The following is a 19,017-nucleotide window of genomic DNA, read 5'->3' on the forward strand; positions in this document are numbered from 1 at the left end:
GCGACGGGCCTATGGCAAGCTGCGTGTACCTCTCTAGCCACAGCCTCTCCAAATCAAAAAGTCAATGGTGCTTCCCCTCCTTGCAGTGGGCACAATAACAAAAAAACAAACATCAACGCCACGTTTTAGGCCAATCAGGCACGGATCGCTGGCGCTTCCCCCTCCTCGTCCAGCTGCTCGGTGTCTTTTCCTTCTCTTTTCCAGCACCCACCCCCACCTGGGAAGGAAAAAGAGTGCGGCGCTGGCTGGCTGGGATGGGACACATGACAATTGAACCAGAAGCTGGGAGCGCGACCAGGGTCCAGTCCGCTTGGGGTCGCGTAACTAACCTGCCCGGGCCATTTTAGCTCGTTCCTGTCAGGTTCTGTACTTGGGCCGTGGCTCGCGCTGCTATCTGGGAGAATGTACCTCATGTGGATATGCTCCATTATCGTAGTACCGCATAGTCTGCTGTAGCACTTTGGATGTCTGCTCTGATGCGGTGTGCCTCCTATTTTCGTTTCTGGGCCATGTCTCCGTTGAATAGTTTGGCTGTTTGATACACTTCTTCTCCGCAAAGCGCAAAACTTCCACCCTGCTTGCCCGAGATAGATCGAGGGACCCTGGAAACAGCCCCTAGAATTCGTCTTTGGTGGCGCACAGTACTTGTGTGTACCTAATCTAGGTACTATACTACTTGCTAACTCCAAGTCACCACCAAACACATACCGCAGACCGCTGCTACTGGACTCACTAACGTGCATCTCTCTCCTGCAAAATCCCCTGTTTTGCACGACCTTTGCGAGAGCTCCGACCACAACGAGAACAGCATCTTCTACTCTCACCTTGTCCTGACTGTCGAGCATCATCCCTCATTTTTTTTTCCTGTGTGCCTCGCCCCTCTCTCCGACCCCTGGCGAACATCCATTAGCCACCGACGAATCGAGGCCCCACTATACCTCGAAACCTATCACGAACCTGACGACTCTGGAGATGACCGGCTTCTCGACCTAGAAGCTTGCTTGTTCCCTTCTTTTTTTTCCCCCCTTCTTCTTCTTCCTCTTCCGTAGACGTTTCCTGCCATGGAAGTGTCTTCGGCCAGCGTCCCGAGCTCGAGCCTCGGCGGCGCCACCAACGGCAACGGCGCCTCCATGCCGGCCCCCTCGTCGCCCACACCGACGCCGACGCCCTTCCCGACCATCGAGCCCGAACGCGTGGTCGACCACCTTGCCGCCATCTGCGAGATTGCCCTCGGCGCATCGCGGGCAGATCTCGAGCTTCCCGGCAACCTGCTGCACAAGGCGTCGTACGGCGAGACCATTTCGCGGTGCACGCGCTTCGCCAACGATACCCTCAATGTTTTGTATATCCAGAAAGATGTGGTGCAGTCAGGGTCGCTAGAGAATGGCAATGAGAATGGAGAGTCGATTGAGCATCCTAGCATTGATGCTGCTGGTGAGGATTTCTGTATTTTCTCTCTCCCCCCCGCATGCCTACACTCCTCCCCTTTTCCTTATCTCCTCCTCCTTGTTTTGAGCCAAACTGACCGGCAACGATAGCTCCCACTACCTACGACTACACCCTCTCGACCGAAATCACCTCTACCCCCACCACCGTCGCTACTTTGATTTTGCTCAAGGCATCGCAAGCTATCGATTCTTCTCGTCCTCTTACTTCGCAGATATTCATTACTAATTTACCTGGTCCTGCTTCCCTTAATGCCGCCTCGGGAGAGCAGGGCGTTGCTCTCTCCCCGTGGGAGGTGCTCCATTCTCAAGTGCACCACGCCTTGGTGCCGTACTTCGATGCAAACAGCAAGAGCCAGCAGCTGGCCAACGGGTCAAGGGGCCGAGATGTAGATGCCAAGACGGGTATCCCCGTTACGAAGAAGCGATTGAACGACCTGGAGCTCAGTCTGCTTCATCTGCAGCAGAACGTCGACATTCCTGAAATTTCCTTGACGTTCCACTCGCTTATCCAGAATGTCCTCGATGACGCCGAAGTCACGGAGACGAAGCCTTCTATGGAGGCTATTCCGAAGAACCTGCTCCAGGACAGCAGCTTCCTCAACAAGCTTCAGGCAAACGTCAACACCTGGATCAAGTCTATACAAGGTATCACCAAGCTGACAAAGGAAACCTCGTCGAATGCCGTCCAAGAGTTCAGCACGGCCAGCCAAGAGGTCAACTTTTGGCTGTCCATGGAGTCTGCGTTGGAGGGCATCGAGGACCAGCTTAGGAGCGAAGGCGTCCTCTTGACTCTCGACGTTTTGAAGCATGCGAAGCGTTTCCAGGCCACCGTCAGTTTCGTAGCCGATACGGGTCTGAAAGAAGCAAAGGAAAAGGCGCAAAAATACAATCAGCTGATGCGCGACTTCCCGCTCGACGAGCTGCTGTCTGCCCCGTCCCTGCTCAAGGTTGAGGAGGCCATCACTCAGATCTTTGCCCATCTGATGAAGAAGCTAAGAGTGTGCCCGTATCCAATCAGAAGAGCTCTGAGCTTGGCTCAAGCTATTTCGGCGGATTTGAATGACGTGCTCCTTCGGCTGCTTCCCGGCGTTGAGCTTGTCAACCTGGGCTACCCAGAGTTTCAGAATGTCATGCGGACGTGCGACAGCATTTTCGCCGCTTGGGAGGACAACATCAAGGAGTTTACGCATCTGGCCCGTATGCTCATTATTCGCAGAAACGAGAAGCGAATTCCCATCAACGTGGAAAAAAACCACTCCGAGCTTGAGTCGCGAATCAAGTATGTCAGCGCATTCCGAGACAACCACGAACAGCTGCAGAGGACCATTGTCAATGTTCTGGGACCCAAGGCTATCATCCCAGGTGTTGTTACGGATGTCTCCTCTTCCTCCCCTACTACTACCGGCGCTGTTATTGAGGAGATGGGCGACGTGGATGCTGTAGAGGAAGTCAAGCGAGCTTGGGAGGCTCTGCAGAATGTCGATCTCCTGGATGTGACAGACCAAGGAAAGGAGCGATGGGCTCAAGCCGAGAATCTGTACAACGAACGCACGACGCGAGTTGAAAACTCCATCATTGCCAGATTACGAGACCGTCTAGCCACGGCCAAGACTGCTAACGAAATGTTCCGAGTCTTCTCCAAGTTCAACGCCCTGTTTGTGCGCCCCAAGATCCGTGGTGCCATTCAGGAGTATCAAAACCAGTTGATGGACCATGTGAAGCAGGCTATCAATGGCTTGCACGAGAGATTCAAGCAACAGTATGGCCATTCCGAGGCTCATGCTATGGCGCAGCTTCGCGATCTTCCTCCCGTCTCTGGTGCCATTATCTGGGCTCGCCAGATTGAGCTTCAGTTGGACGGATATATGAAGAAGGTTGAGGCTGTGCTTGGACCCGATTGGACTCTGCATGCTGAAGGCCACAAGCTTCGGGAAGAGAGCGAGCTGTTCAAGAACAAATTAGACACCGGAAGGATATATGACGCATGGCTGGCTGATGCCAATCGACGTAAAATCTCCATTGCTGGACAACTTTTCACCATCAACCGAGTGAGATCTGCGGGCGGCATTCTCGAACTGAACGTCAACTTCGACCCTCAGATTATTACTTTGTTCAAGGAAACCCGAAACCTTACCTGGCAATCTTACCTTGTTCCCCATGCGGTTACTACAGTATCCAAGGACGCCAAGAGAGTATATCCGTACGCTGTTAGCTTGATGGAGGGTGTCCGAACCCTATCTCAAACGCTGCGGCAAGTCTCTGAAATGGGTGAAGAAGCCATTCTCCTCAACGGATACAAGAACGAGGTTTACAAGCTTATTGCTGACGGTGTCCCGCTAAGATGGGAGTCCTTTGTCAATTCACACGAGCTGTTTTATGCCGACCAGAGACAGATACGGCCCTTGCTTCCTGGAAGTACTGGCTTTGGCCCGGCCAAAAACACCGAGAGCAAGCATGGCATGTTCATATGGGGCTTCGCGGCGGCCGTTTCGGTGCTTCAGTCAAAGACCGCTACTCTTAGCTCCATATATGCCACCATTGAGCAAGCCCTGAAAGACCTCGGCACTTGCCCTTACGATGCTGCGGCTTTCCAAGCCCATCTCGACACCATCCAAGCTGCTGTTGACCAACTTAACTTGGAACAATATGCTAACCTTGACTTTTGGGTACGTGGCGTAAATCACAAGGTTCAGACTATCCTGCTTGAGCGTCTCTCCACGGCGGTTCAAGCATGGATTGCTGCCTTTGAGGAAGATGTCCCGGCAGATGACAGACGCAAACTGTCCAAGGAAGATGAAAAAGATGGACCAACCATGAAGCGACTTATCCTGGAGATTACCATGCGCAACCAAGTCATTTATCTTGATCCCCCGTTGGAATACGCCAGAGCAAGCTGGTTCCTTCACCTCCATGACTGGCTGGGCATTGTTTGTAACCTGCGCAAGATTAAGGCTACGCGATACCAGATGAGTCTCAGTACTGAGACCCAAGAAGAAGCCCGCTTTACCGATCTGCCTTCTCACTGCGCAGATATGCTTCACAGCGTTTATGTCTCTGTTGAGAAGAAGCTTAGAGAAGTGAGCATCTATGTGGACAAGTGGCTCCAGTTCCAGTCTCTCTGGGATCTTCAGTCTGACCAGGTCTACGACATGCTTGGTGACCATCTTCCTAGGTGGCTTGAGTGTCTCCAAGATATTCGAAAGGTGCGAACGACTTTTGATACGCAGGAAGTTAGCCGCTCGTTTGGCCACATCACTATCGACTACGATCAAGTTCAGACCAAGGTCAATGCCAAGTACGACCAGTGGCAGCAAGAGATTCTTATGAAGTTTGCCAACCGACTGGGCAACCGAATGCGTGACATTAATGCCGATATTGAGAAGGCGCGAAAGAATCTCGAAGGCCAGAGCTCAGACACCTCATCTACTGCGGCAGCCGTCCAGTTCATTACCGCAGTGCAAAGCTGTCGACGCAATGCCAAGCTCTGGGCGCCAGAGATTGACATGTTCCGCCAGGGACAGTCTACTTTGGTGAGACAGCGCTACCCGTTCCCCAATGACTGGCTTCACATTGAGCAAATTGAGAGCCAATGGGAAGCCCTCAAGGAGATCTTGGAGAAGAAGTCCAAGATTATGGAGGAGCAGTCTGATGCCATGCGAGCAAACATCATTGCTCAAGATAAGCTAATCAACGAGCGCATTGGAGAGATTGTGGCTCAGTGGAATGAGGAGAAGCCTGTTTCGGGAACAATCCAGCCCGATGTGGCCTCTGCAACTTTGACAACTTTCGAAACTCGCATTACGGCTTTGCAAGAGGAGTTCCAGCAGGTCATGAAGGCAAGAGAGGCTCTCGACATTCCCGGCAACAATGACAGCATTTTGGAGGTCACCTTGGAGGAAGTTCGCGATTTCCGATCCGTCTGGTCCAACCTTTCTACCATTTGGACTAGTCTCAACGAGACTCGAGATATGCTGTGGACTGCTGTTCAGCCAAGAAAGATTCGCCAAAAGGTGGACGATTTGATCAAGAGCACCAAGGATATGCCGAGTAGAATGAGGCAGTATGCCGCCTTTGAACACGTCCAGGGAGTTTTGCGTGGGTTCCTCAAAGTCAACAACATCTTGTCTGATTTAAAGTCTGATGCCATTCGCGAGCGTCACTGGCATAAGATTTACAAGCAGATTAAACCCCAGAAGCGTTTCTCACCCAGCTCCATGACTCTTGGTGATGTTTGGGACCTTAATCTCACTGCCACCGAAGTCATCGTCAAGGACATCATTGCCCAGGCTCAAGGTGAGATGGCTCTTGAAGAGTTCCTCAAGCAAGTTCGTGAAACTTGGCAAAACTATGCTCTCGAGATGGTCAACTATCAGAATAAGTGTAGGCTTATCCGCGGTTGGGACGATCTGTTCGCCAAGTGTAGCGAGAATTTGAACTCTCTTCAGGCCATGAAGCACTCACCTTACTACAAGGAATTCGAAGAGGATGCGGTGGCTTGGGAAGATAAGCTAAACCGTGTTCATGTGCTATTTGATGTCTGGATTGATGTGCAGCGCCAGTGGGTCTACTTGGAGGGCGTCTTCACCGGAAATGCTGATATCAAGCACCTCCTCCCTATCGAATCTGGTCGTTTCCAGAACATCAACAGTGAATTTTTGGCCGTCATGAAGAAGGCTAACAAGACGCCCTACGTCCTCGATGTGCTAAACATCCCCAATGCTCAAAAATCCCTGGAGCGCTTGGCGGAAATGTTGAACAAGATCCAAAAGGCCCTTGGTGAATATCTGGAGAAGGAACGTGTCTCTTTCCCTAGATTCTACTTTGTTGGTGACGAAGATTTGTTGGAGATGATTGGTAATAGCAACGATACGCTGCGTATTGCCAAACACTTCAAGAAAATGTTTGCTGGGCTGGCAGGCCTCATTATGGACGACGAAGGAGTCATCTCTGGTTTTACCTCCAAGGAGGACGAGACTGTTATGCTGAACAAGGAAATTTCTTTGCAAAAGACGCCCCGGATCAACGATTGGCTTGCTTTGTTGGAAAGTGGAATGAAGCAGACGCTTGCAGAGCTGCTGGCCAAGGCTGTGGAGGAATATACTCCCATTTTCGAATCTGACAACATTGATCGGGAGGCTCTTGTTACTTTTATGGATTCATTCCCCAGTCAGATTGTTGTACTCGCTACCCAGGCTGTTTGGACGACAGCAGTTGATGCATCACTTACTGCTGGCGGTCAAACACTGCGAACCCTCTTCGAACGGGAGGTGCAGGTTCTCCGTGTCCTCGCGGAGACTGTTTTGGGAGATCTCGAGATTCTCCAACGCAAGAAGTGCGAACAACTGATTACAGAATGCGTTCACCAGCGAGACGTGATTGAGAAGCTGGTCAATGCGAAGGCTGATTCGCCCAGCCACTACCTCTGGCAACTTCAGATGCGTTATGTCTATACCCCTGATGGGCCCTTCCTCAACCGCTTATACATTAAGATGGCCAACGCGAAGCTCAACTACGGCTTCGAGTACCTCGGTGTTCCCGATCGTCTCGTTCGAACTCCCCTTACTGACCGATGTTTCCTTACGCTCACTCAAGCCCTCTGCCAGCGTCTCGGAGGTTCGCCATATGGTCCTGCCGGTACAGGAAAGACAGAGTCTGTCAAGGCCTTGGGTGTCCAGCTCGGAAGATTTACGCTTGTTTTCTGCTGTGACGACACTTTTGATTTCCAGGCCATGGGCCGTATTTTCCTGGGTATTTGCCAGGTTGGCGCGTGGGGCTGTTTCGACGAGTTTAACCGTCTCGAAGAGAGGATCTTGTCTGCTGTTTCGCAGCAGATTCAGAACATTCAGCTCGGTCTGAAGCAAGGAGCTGAGAACGACAAGTCGCAGATTGAGCTGGTTGGTCGACAGCTTCGCGTCAACGAGAACACGGGTATCTTCATTACCATGAACCCCGGCTATGCTGGTCGTTCCAACCTGCCAGACAATTTGAAGAAGCTTTTCCGAAGTGTTGCCATGTCCAAGCCTGACAAGGAGCTTATTGCTGAAGTCATGCTGTACTCGCAAGGTTTTGGTCAGGCTAAGCGCCTGTCGAAGCAAACGGTTCCTTTCTTCGATAAGTGTTCAAAAGAGCTGTCGAAGCAAGCCCACTACGATTTCGGTCTTCGTGCGTTGAAGAGTGTTTTGGTTAGCTCTGGTGGTCTCAAGCGTGCTCGTTTGAGCAATGGCGATCTTGGTGTTGAAGAGATTGTCGAGCCTGAAATCCTTGTACAGAGTATTCGGGAGACGATTGCGCCGAAGCTGATTAAGTCAGATGTTGACATCATGATTAACATTGAGGAAGATTGCTTCCCTGGTGTTCAATATGTACCTGCTAGCCTCGTTGCTCTTGAAGAGGCTATTCGTACACTTGCCGCTGAGCGCCATCTGGTCGTCACCGATCTGTGGATGACCAAGGTTCTTCAGCTGTACCAGATTCAAAAGATTCACCATGGTGTGATGATGGTTGGTAATTCCGGTACCGGAAAGTCTGCTGCCTGGAGACTCCTGCTTGATGCTCTGCAGAAGGTTGAGAATGTCGAGGGTGTTTCACACGTTATTGACTCCAAGGTCATGTCCAAGGAGGCCCTTTATGGTAACTTGGATTCCACTACACGAGAGTGGACGGACGGTCTCTTCACTAGCATTCTCCGTAAAATTGTGGACAATCTTCGTGGTGAAGACTCCAAGAGGCACTGGATTGTCTTTGACGGTGATGTTGACCCTGAGTGGGTTGAAAACTTGAACAGTGTGCTTGACGATAACAAGCTGCTGACCTTGCCCAACGGAGAGCGTCTCAACCTGCCGCCCAATGTCCGAATCATGTTTGAAGTCGAGACGTTGAAGTATGCAACTCTCGCCACTGTTAGTCGATGTGGTATGGTATGGTTTAGCGAGGATACCGTTTCGCCGAATATGATGGTTACCAACTACATCGAAACTCTCCGCAGCGTTCCCTTTGAGGACCTGGACGAGGACAGCGTTGCCATAGGCCAAAGCCCGGCCAAGACACTGGCTGTTCAAGCCCAAGTTGCTGACATGCTCAATGGCTACCTGACTGAAGAAGACTTTGTCAATCAGGCTCTTGAGCGTGCTCAGCGATACAACCACATCATGGAATTTACAGTCGCGCGTGTTCTCAACACTTTGTTCTCGCTATTGAACAAGGCTTGCCGAGACATTCTCGAATACAACGGACAGCACGCCGACTTTGCTCTCGAGTATGACCAAATCGAGGGTTTCATGGCGAAGAAGCTGCTTCTTGCGCTGGTTTGGGCGCTTACGGGAGACTGCCCGCTCGGTGATCGAAAGTTATTTGGTGATGATATCTGTGCCTTTGCCAACTTTGGCTCGCCGCCTCTGGACGGAACCAGCTCGCTTATTGACTTTGATGTCACATTGCCACAGGCTGAGTGGACGCCATGGCAAAACCAGGTGCCTACCATTGAGGTCAACACACACTCCATCATTCAAACCGATGTGGTCATCCCAACTTTGGATACCGTGCGTCATGAAGACGTTCTCTACTCTTGGCTAGCTGAGCATAAGCCGTTGCTGCTTTGCGGTCCTCCCGGTTCAGGTAAAACAATGACGCTTTTCAGTGCTCTTCGCAAGCTGCCAAACATGGAGGTTGTTGGTCTCAACTTTTCCAGTGCTACGACACCCGATCTGTTGATCAAGACGTTTGAACAATACTGCGAGTACAAGAAGACACTCAACGGTGTTATGCTGTCTCCTACTCAGATTGGTCGCTGGTTGGTAATCTTCTGCGATGAAATCAACCTTCCAGCTCCCGACAAGTATGGAACTCAACGAGCCATCTCATTCTTGCGTCAACTTGTTGAGCACAACGGCTTCTGGCGAACTTCTGACAAGTCATGGGTCACTCTTGACCGCATCCAGTTCGTTGGAGCTTGTAACCCGCCTACCGATGCTGGACGTACGCCCATGGGTGCTAGATTCCTTCGCCATGCACCCCTTGTCATGGTGGATTACCCAGGCGAGCTCTCTCTTAACCAGATTTACGGCACTTTCAATGCAGCTGTGCTCAAGATTATTCCCTCATTGCGTGGATACGCCGAGTCGGTCACTCATGCTATGGTTCGCTTCTACTTGGAATCTCAGCAGAGGTTCACGCCCAAGATTCAGCCTCATTACGTATATAGTCCTCGTGAACTTACTCGTTGGGTTCGCGGTGTGTATGAGGCGATTAAACCCCTCGAAGCGCTATCACTGGAAGGTCTCATTCGAATCTGGGCTCACGAAGCTCTACGACTCTTCCAGGATCGTCTTGTCAATGAGGAGGAACGCAACTGGACTGAGGAGGCTGTTCGTCGCATTGCTCTTGAATATTTCCCCACTATGGACGAAGAAAAGGCTCTTGGAGGCCCTATCCTGTACTCTAACTGGCTGTCCAAGAACTATGTTCCTGTTGATCGAGAGCAGCTGAGAGACTTTGTGTCTGCTCGACTCAAGACCTTCTGCGAAGAAGAAGTTGATGTTCCGCTTATTCTCTTCAACGATGTGTTGGAGCATGTTTTGCGTATTGATCGTGTCTTCCGACAGCCACAGGGTCACTTGATTCTCATTGGTGTCAGCGGCTCTGGAAAGACTACACTGTCGCGATTTGTGGCCTGGATGAACGGTCTCAAGGTGTTCCAAATCAAGGTGCACGGCAAATACTCTGGAGAAGACTTTGACGAGGACTTGCGTGATGTGCTACGGCGATGTGGCTGCAAGGGCGAGAAGATTTGTTTCATCATGGACGAGGCCAATGTCCTGGACTCTGGATTCTTGGAACGTATGAATACCTTGCTTGCCAACGCTGAGGTGCCCGGTCTCTTTGAGGGAGATGACTATGTTGCCCTGATGACGGCTTGCAAGGAGGGTGCTCAGCGACAGAACTTGCACCTGGACTCACCAGAAGAGCTGTACAAGTGGTTTACTCAGCAGATTGTCAATAACCTGCACGTCGTCTTTACCATGAACCCGCCCGAAGGGGGTCTTGGAGGAAAGGCCGCCACCAGTCCGGCCTTGTTCAACAGATGTGTGCTGAACTGGTTTGGAGATTGGTCGGACCAGGCGTTGTTCCAGGTTGGCCATGAACTCACGCACTCTATCGATCTGGATAAGAGCAATTTCAACGCCCCTGATACAATCCCGGTGGCTTACCGCGGCTTGCAGCTCCCGCCATCGCATCGTGAGACGGTTGTGAACTCGATGGTGTATATCCACCATTCTCTGCACCGGTACAACCAGAAGCTGCTGAAACAGCAAGGCAAGCTCACATTTTTGACTCCGCGCCACTACTTGGACTTCGTTACACAGTACGTCAAATTGTATAACGAAAAACGAGAAGATCTAGAGGAGCAGCAGAGGCATTTGAATGTCGGTCTTGAGAAATTGAGAGATACTGTAGACAAGGTTCGCGATTTGCGTACCAGTCTTGCAGAGAAGAAGGCGCAGCTTGAACAGAAGGATGCCGAGGCAAACGAGAAGCTGCAGCGAATGGTTGCAGACCAGCGAGAGGCAGAGCAGAGGAAGACTACTTCTTTGGAGATCCAGACGGCATTGGAGAAACAAGAGGCAGAGGTGGCAATGCGGAAAAAGGTTGTGTTGGAGGATTTGGCAAAGGCAGAACCAGCAGTTGAAGAAGCCAAGGCAAGTGTCAGCAGCATCAAGCGACAGCATCTGGTCGAAGTGCGAGGCATGTCCAACCCTCCTCAGAGCGTCAGGCTTGCACTGGATGCTGTTTGCGCCTTGCTTGGACACAAGATCAATGACTGGAAGGCAGTGCAAGCGGTGGTTCGAAAGGAAGACTTTATTGCCAGCATCATCATGTTTGACAATGGAAAGATGATGACCAAGGGACTGAGAAACAGGATGCGCAACGATTTCCTGTCGAACCCGGAGTTTACTTTCGAAAAGGTGAACCACGCTTCCAGAGCTTGTGGTCCCCTTGTCCAGTGGGTTATTGCCCAGGTCAGCTATTCGGAAATTTTGGACCGCGTTGGACCGCTCAGAGAGGAAGTTGCGCAGTTGGAAGAGCAGGCACTCGAGACCAAGGCCAACGCCATGGCCGTGGAGAAGAACATTGCGGAGCTTGAGGCTAGCATCAATACTTACAAGACTGAGTATGCTACTCTCATCAGCGAAACCCAGGCCATTAAGGCGGAGATGTCAAAGGTGCAGTTCAAGGTCGATCGAAGTGTCAGGCTTCTTGACAGCTTGTCTTCTGAGAGAGGTCGTTGGGAGGAAGGAAGCAAGTCGTTTGAGACACAGATCAGCACGCTTGTGGGAGATGTTCTCGTCGCTTCGGCATTCTTGGCTTACAGCGGTCTGTATGATCAGACGTTCCGAAAGAACATGATTGATGATTGGTATCATCAACTGGACTTGTCTGGTATCCAGTTCAAGTCACCCAATCCGGTGACAGAGTACCTGTCTAGCGCTGATGAGCGACTCGGATGGCAAGAGAACACGCTGCCAGTTGATGACTTGTGCACGGAGAATGCCATCATTCTTAAGCGCTTCAACCGATACCCACTTATCATTGATCCGTCTGGAAGAGTCACCGAGTTCTTGCAGAAGGAGTGCAAGGACCGTCGCTTGACAGTCACTAGCTTTTTGGACGATACTTTTACCAAACAGCTTGAGAGTTCGCTGCGATTCGGTAACCCGATTCTTATCCAGGACGCTGAGCATCTGGATCCTATTCTCAACCACGTCTTGAACAAGGAATACCAGCGAACTGGTGGCCGTGTTCTCATTCAGCTTGGCAAGCAAGACATTGACTTTTCGCCATCGTTCAAGCTATATCTCTCTACCAGAGATCCATCGGCTACTTTCGCGCCAGATATTTGCAGTCGTACTACGTTTGTCAACTTTACTGTTACGCAGAGCAGTCTCCAGACTCAGTCACTTAACGATGTGCTCAAGTCGGAGCGTCCTGATGTCGACGAGCGGCGTTCTAATCTCATTAAGCTACAAGGCGAGTTCAAGGTCCATCTTCGACAACTGGAGAAGCAGCTGCTGCAGGCTCTCAATGAATCTCGTGGTAATATTCTAGACGACGACAAGGTAATTGAGACTCTGGAGACGCTGAAGACGGAGGCGGCAGAAATCTCGGACAAGATGCGCAACACGGAGGGAGTCATGGCCGAAGTGGAAGAGATTACGCAGCAGTACAGCGTCATTGCCAAGTCTTGCAGTGCTGTGTTTTCCGTCTTGGAGCAGTTGCACTACATCAACCACTTTTACCAGTTTTCACTGCAGTACTTTTTGGACATTTTCCAATCGGTGCTGCGAGGGAACAAGAATCTGGCCAAGGAGACCAATCACAACGTTCGCCGGGATATCATTGTCAAGGATCTGTTTGTTAATACATTCAAGAGAACGGCACTTGGCTTGCTTCAAAAGGACCGCATCACCCTGGCTATGCTTCTTGCGCAAGCATCACCCTACAAGATGGACAAGTCTATGATTGATGTGATTCTCGATGACCGAATCGCTGGTACTGATCTTTCTTCTCACCCAGAGGAGAAGGAGGTTGCTTTCCAGGCTGCCAGGAAGCTTAGCGTGCTGAAGGAGAAGCTCGATGCTGTCCCAAGCAGCGATTGGGAAGGGTTCCTTACTGAAGAGGTGGCCGAGAGTGTGGTGCCCATGGTTTGGGAGGAAGGTACTACGGGAATGGACCGGGCTCTGTACTCTCTCTTGCTTGTTAAGCTTTTCCGTATGGATCGCTTTGTTCCCGCAGCCGAGCGCTTCGCTACGCTCGTATTTGGCTCTGATACCTTTGATATTGTGGAAGATTTGAAGGAGACTGTCAGTCAAGTTTCTGCCAGCCTCCCTATTGCCCTGGTATCCAGCCCTGGTTTCGATGCCAGTTACAAGGTAGACAATCTTGTGCAGAGATCAGGAGTTCGTTGCACGAACATTGCGATGGGTTCCAATGAAGGTCTGGCCAGCGCCGACAAGGCCGTCAGCAGCGCAGCAGAGACGGGGTCGTGGGTTCTCATCAAGAACGTGCACCTGGCGCCAACTTGGCTACAGAGCCTCGAGAAGCGCATGGAGTCACTCAATCCGCACAGCGACTTCCGCCTATTCCTTTCGATGGAGTCGAGTCCCAAGATTCCTGTCAACTTGCTCCGTGCCTCGCGCGTGCTCATGTATGAACAGCCGGCGGGTGTACGAGCGAATATGAAGGATTCGATGTCCTCGCTGTCGACGCGCGCGGTTAAGAGCCCCGTGGAGAGGACGAGGCTGTACTTGTTGGTTTCTTTCCTCCATGCAGTTGTGCAGGAGAGATTGCGATATGCACCAAGTCTTGGTTGGAAGGGATTCTGGGAGTTTAATGATAGTGATGTAAGCATTCCTCTTTCTTTTTTTTATTCCCCTCTTTTTTAATCGTTTTTTGCTGACTGGTGATGATAGTATGAATGCTGTGCGTTCATTGTTGATGTTTGGATTGAGAGCGTTGCTGGCAATCGAACCAACATTGCGCCGCAGAACATTCCATGGGAAATGCTACGCTATCTAGTGACGGAGACATATGGTGGCAAGATTGATGACGAGGGCGATTTCAAATTGCTCGGACAACTGGTTACGTCGGTCCTCACACCGGCTGCCTACGATACTGACCACAAACTGGTTGAGGGACCTGATGAACTCCTCGTCCCGTCTGGCACTGGTCTGCAAGACTTTAATGCATGGATACATAAACTTCCCGAGCGTGAACCACCTACTTACCTTGGCTTGCCGGCGAATGCAGAGAAGCTGCTCCTGGTTGGACTGGGTAGAAGCTTGGTTGAGAATCTGCGCAAGGTGACGGGGCTGTTGGATGAGAATGAGAGACTTGTGACGGATTCATGAAATGGATAGATGATGATGATGAATGAATTTGGGGGCTTTTAAGGTTTTACGGGCCATGACTGTTTTTTTACGTTATGACCACCTTGTTTCCTAGCTTTCTTGATAGTTTTTTGCTTTAGTCGATGGATGGCTAGACGGCGGTATTGTTTTTGTTGCAAAAAGAAAAAAGAAAGGGATATATTGCTTAGTTAGATGCGATTGATTATGCGGATACCCTGAACTGAGATGAAACTTTGGTATTTTTAGAGGTATGCATATGTATGTGTTTTTTGATGATTGAATTCAAGTTGGCTTGATTTACATTTTCTGCTTTTACGTATTCATTTCACAAGCGCGAATGGCGCTTGGCTTATTAGTGATTTACGCTTGGACGTGGTTATTAGAAGACTAAGATTACTCGGCCGAAGCGAGAGAGATCAGGTGAAGGTATATAGATGCAAGTCTTTGCTTTAGTAAAGGCCGAGGAGAGACATGCATGAGATTGGCGCGTATTCGGTGATGCCTTTATTGGATGCTTGGGAGTGTTGATGCGGGGAAAGTCGGCGATTGATGTAGCTAAACTACCTAAGCTATTGGATTTGCATTATTATTTGCTGGGATTTACTTTGATCTACTGGGCAAGGAATAGGAGTGCTGGTGCTGCTGCTGGTTGTATAAATCATCTAGAGAGTCATGATACTTGAATGATTTTCAGCATCACACCACCGCGACACATTGGATATAGACCAGCCACAGTTGCCATGGCCAGAATTGATACTGCTACACCAATCTAAAAGAATGGATGCTTCTCTTCATAATGGGCTTTTTTTTCTTCAAATTGTTTCAGCTTACCTCGCCCGTGGTTCGATGAGGTCAGCTGCTCCCATTCCCCACCCCCACCTGGAAAACAAGCGCTGCACACCAACTGGTGGAACTTGCACCTGTTGGGCGAAAGCTGCGTCAGGCCAGCTCTGGCGGAACATGGTCCGACGCGCAATGCAGCTCTGCAACGGGCATCGTTCCCGCGTACTAAGAGAGAGAGAGAGTAGAGTTGCTACACAAGCAAGGGGGTAAAGGCAGTGTTTGTGCTACAGTGCTTGCTGTGCTGTGTGCTGAGGGTGCGCAAGTTTAGTTCATGAATCTATGGCTTACACGCCCCTCCACCCAATCAAAGACATTCCTATCCCCCTTGTCCAACCGGGCTAACCTTGGCTACGCAGCAGAAACGGTGACGGGGGCTGCGCGTCATGGACCAGAATCGCACGTTTGTTGCTGCTGCTGGGCTTTTTTTTGGCTGGGCGGTGGCGGGTTGGGAGGATTGCTGAGGTGTAGGTTGCCTGTTTCCCCGCAATGGGTGGTGACGAAGACGATGGCTTGGTGATTGAAGTAGAACGGGTTGGTTGTGAGCGCTGAGAATACGGGTGGTTTGCTATATATACTGGCTTGCTGGCGAATTTGCCCTTGTTTCTGAACTTTCTTTTTTTTTTATTTAGGCCCTTTTTGCTTTTATCTTTATCTTTTATCTTTCTTATACATATCTTTCGTCTGGACGATTTAGGAATTCATCTCCCACGGCGTGGATTGTATTCCAGAGCAGTTGTCGACAGTAATTGTGATCGAGGCTACAGTGCCCTTCCCACTCGCCGCGTCATCGTGTTCTCGATATAGGAAACGGAGAAGAGAAGAAATAAGAAGAAGCAAACATCATGTCTGGGTGGGATGCTTGTAAGATTGCTGCCATTCATCCCCCATCATCGTCTTGAACTTAACACAGATTGCTCACCATTGCCTTTTTACTTCGTCGTCAGGGAACCCCTTCTCGAGGAGGGAGACGCACAGCCATGGCTCCGTGCTCGCATACAAAATCTTCGCCTTGCTGACCTGGTTGGCGTCGGTCATTGTCAGCGTATACTACTCCAGCGGATGGCATAACAACAAGGTCGGCTTCCACCGGGTCATCTGGGACCTGAACGACCTGCACCGCACTGCCTTTACCATGAACCACGTCCTGGCTGAGATCTACTGGTAAGTGTGCTCGCCTCAATATAAATATGAGATAACAAAGACCCCTGACGCAAAAGAAACAGGGTTGTGCTCTTCATTCTCCAGTTCGGATACGCCACCTCGCTCTTCTCCAGCAGCGCCGACGTCGTCCACGCCGCAGCCAGCGTCGGCAGCCACTTCATCTTCAACAACATCCTGCACGTCATCTTCGTGCTGCTGTTTGTCAACTCGCACTTTGCCGTTGCCGAGGTCATTCTCATTCTCAACTTTGCCAACCTCAGCTCGCTGTACTTCCGCCACAACACCACGCCGCGCTTCATCCATGTGCCCGTTGCTTCGGGCCCGTTGGCATGGACCTTTGTGGCCATTTATTGGAATGGAGCCATCATGGTGCCGCACCCGCACACGCTGGTGGCGAGAATCTTTGGCAACATCTTCATCTGGTCCATCTTGGTCTATGGATTGTTTTTCATTGTCACCTATAATGTAAGTCAAATGTGCTTTTCTTCTTCTTATTCTGTCGATTTCCTAAACGGGCAACTAATCATTGTCTTTTTCCACAATCAAGGACTACACCATGGGCTTTGCTCTCAGTGTCCTCTCTGCGGCAATTGGCGTCGCCCAGTTCAAGCGGCAGGTCATTGCATTCCAGTGGATCTTCGCCTTTGTCATCATGGCTGTTCTCTTTGTCCTGACAATCGCCATTGCCGCCCCGCGCGCGGCAGGCAGAGACGCCAGATGGAGGCGTGTCACATCCGCAGACCAGGAACGTGCACCGCTCCTCAACGAGTCTGCCGCCTAAAGGAGAGACAAAAGGAACCGTTAAGGTTCTATCGCTACCATCACGGCCAGTGGCGCGTTGGCATTGGTTCGAAGCGGTGAGGGGAGAACGGGCTCTAGGCCGCACATGTTTCACATTTCACAACAGACAATCACCCGAAAAGCCTGTTTGCGGGTTGGTTGGTAAAAACATCCCTGATGCTTATCATGAATGTATGACGTAGGGGAGAGTAACACTGCGGATTCTGTGTATCGAATTCTTTGTATGGGAGTTTTTTGGGTCAAGTTGATATGGATGTTGATGTTGGAATTGAGAGATTGGTAGTAATTCATTGGCTCGCTTTCAAGTTTTGCATACAGGCACTTGAGCATATCTTGGTCCCGATAACAGTAGATTCAACAATCTTGGGTTTTCTCTCTCTCTCTCTCTCTTTTTTCTTTTCTTTTCTTTCATGCACAATTCGTACGAATCTCGTGTTTTCGACGCATGCAGAGCTTCTAGATTTCCAAGTCTCCGATTGCGCGCATCAAGGACCATTTCTTCCGTGAAACAGGTGATTCGCCGCTCGGAAAGCTCCCTGCGGATGAGCATGAGCTTGGCTTGACGGCTCGATGACGTGACGTCAACAGTGCACCGCTTTGGCCACCCGTATCGATAAGACTAAGCAACCAGATCGGTCTACCCCACGGCGTGGTTGTAATAGAACGCCGGGATGCTTGGTTAATATTGCATGCACAGCATTATCTGATAGCTTTGCGCTCGTTGCTCGTAATGCAGCACTGGTTCCAACTTCGTTTTCGTATCATCTTGTCCATGCGGCGTTGCAGCAGATGAAGCCTCTCCGGCCGTTTCCTTTCCCGCTAAACATTGGGACGGATATCTGCCAGATATCTCGCATCTATGGCATCCTAAAGAGCCCTCGGGCCACGCGCTTTGTGAACCGAATCCTATCGCCAGAGGAGCAGGAGAGGAAAGACCCGAGGCTGCGATGTCTTGAAGACCGTCTTATTGTTAAGCCTTTTCAGACCAATGAGCTTTACCCTTTTGAAAAGACCAAGGACGGGGCCTCGATTAGCGAGGAGATGGCTCGTCAGGATCCAGATGTATGGACAGCTGCTGCATTTGTTGCAGGCAGGTAAGCAAGCAAAAGCTTTGTGATTGGACAATCAAGCATACACAACGCACCAAAGAGGAAATTTCTAACACGGAGGGCCGCATGGATTAGATTTGCTGCTAAAGAAGCGGCCATCAAAGCCCATTCGCATCGTCGGCTCACTTTCCATGACGTTGTGATTGAGCGCCGCGGCAGAAAGGAGGAGCGTCTAGGGAGTGGACCGCCCGTAGCGCGGATCAAGGGCGAGAGCGAGGCGGACGCGGATGTGAGTGCCATGATATCGATTAGCCATGATGGGGATTATGCGACGGCGGTTTGTATGGCGTATGATCCGAGCGTGAAGGTGGAGGAGGGTGATGAGGACGATATAGTGCGGCGGTGGAACACGGGCGAGATTTGCTGAGGTGAGGGTTTGTTTAGCTGTAGCCAAACGGTGTATCGTCACTAGAAGCAAGCAAAAAAGAAAAAATCTTGAGTTCTCTCATTTTCCATTTATAATGATGTTTGAAAACTGCGCAAAGCAAAAATGAAGATTAAGCGATGTTTTCTGAATTCAAGATGTAAAAAAAAAAAAAAAAGTAATTAGAGCAATTCATTCGCTCGACGTACCAGGGACTCGAACCCTGAGCCTCAGACTTAGGAGGTCTGCGCGCTACCATTGCGCCAGCACGCCTGCTTGCTGTCGGTCGGTTGCTTGGACCAATCGCGTCTAATGGAGTGCGCGAATTTATATTGACTTATATATTTTGTACCTGTCATCGTCATTACTTCTCATTGTTTAGAAGG

The 19,017-nt window shown here is 50.5% G+C and overlaps 3 protein-coding genes and 1 non-coding gene across 4 annotated transcripts; 3 read left to right on the forward strand and 1 right to left on the reverse strand.

Moving 5' to 3' along the window:
* Positions 1 to 388: 388 nt before the first annotated feature.
* On the forward strand, positions 389 to 14,655 carry DHC1 (Dynein heavy chain cytoplasmic). Its single transcript, XM_066126261.1, has 3 exons — positions 389 to 1,446; positions 1,539 to 13,846; positions 13,916 to 14,655. Exons 1-3 carry the CDS (start codon positions 1,062 to 1,064, stop codon positions 14,351 to 14,353), a joined length of 13,131 nt encoding a protein of 4,376 aa, XP_065982362.1. The 5' UTR covers positions 389 to 1,061; the 3' UTR covers positions 14,354 to 14,655.
* A 647-nt stretch (positions 14,656 to 15,302) lies between these two features.
* Positions 15,303 to 17,526, forward strand: TrAFT101_001191 (uncharacterized protein). The gene is made up of 5 exons (XM_024905990.2): positions 15,303 to 15,450; positions 15,553 to 16,057; positions 16,141 to 16,357; positions 16,420 to 16,822; positions 16,905 to 17,526. The coding sequence occupies exons 2-5, from the start codon at positions 16,039 to 16,041 to the stop codon at positions 17,136 to 17,138; spliced, it is 873 nt and encodes a 290-aa protein (XP_024765434.1). The 5' UTR covers positions 15,303 to 15,450; positions 15,553 to 16,038; the 3' UTR covers positions 17,139 to 17,526.
* A 421-nt stretch (positions 17,527 to 17,947) lies between these two features.
* On the forward strand, positions 17,948 to 18,634 carry TrAFT101_001192 (uncharacterized protein; the record flags this gene model as incomplete). Its single annotated transcript, XM_024899135.2, has 2 exons — positions 17,948 to 18,252; positions 18,343 to 18,634. The coding sequence occupies 2 exons, from the start codon at positions 17,948 to 17,950 to the stop codon at positions 18,632 to 18,634; spliced, it is 597 nt and encodes a 198-aa protein (XP_024765435.2).
* A 198-nt stretch (positions 18,635 to 18,832) lies between these two features.
* Positions 18,833 to 18,904, reverse strand: TrAFT101_001193. Its single transcript has one exon. It is a non-coding gene; the product is annotated as a tRNA-Arg (tRNA).
* Between the last annotated feature and the right edge of the window lie 113 nt (positions 18,905 to 19,017).

Source organism: Trichoderma asperellum, chromosome 1 (assembly GCF_020647865.1).
Source record: "Trichoderma asperellum chromosome 1, complete sequence".
Lineage (NCBI taxonomy): Eukaryota > Fungi > Ascomycota > Sordariomycetes > Hypocreales > Hypocreaceae > Trichoderma > Trichoderma asperellum.

Coding starts and splice junctions, on each gene's coding strand:
- DHC1 (XM_066126261.1), top strand. CDS start 1,062: ATGGAAGTGTCTTCGGCCAGCGTCCCGAGCTCGAGCCTCGGCGGCGCC. Junction 1,447..1,538: donor TGCTGCTGGTGAGGATTTCT/GTATTTTCTCTC, acceptor CGGCAACGATAG/CTCCCACTACCTACGACTAC. Junction 13,847..13,915: donor GGGAGTTTAATGATAGTGAT/GTAAGCATTCCT, acceptor TGGTGATGATAG/TATGAATGCTGTGCGTTCAT.
- TrAFT101_001191 (XM_024905990.2), top strand. Junction 16,358..16,419: donor GTCCTGGCTGAGATCTACTG/GTAAGTGTGCTC, acceptor CAAAAGAAACAG/GGTTGTGCTCTTCATTCTCC. Junction 16,823..16,904: donor TTTTCATTGTCACCTATAAT/GTAAGTCAAATG, acceptor TCCACAATCAAG/GACTACACCATGGGCTTTGC.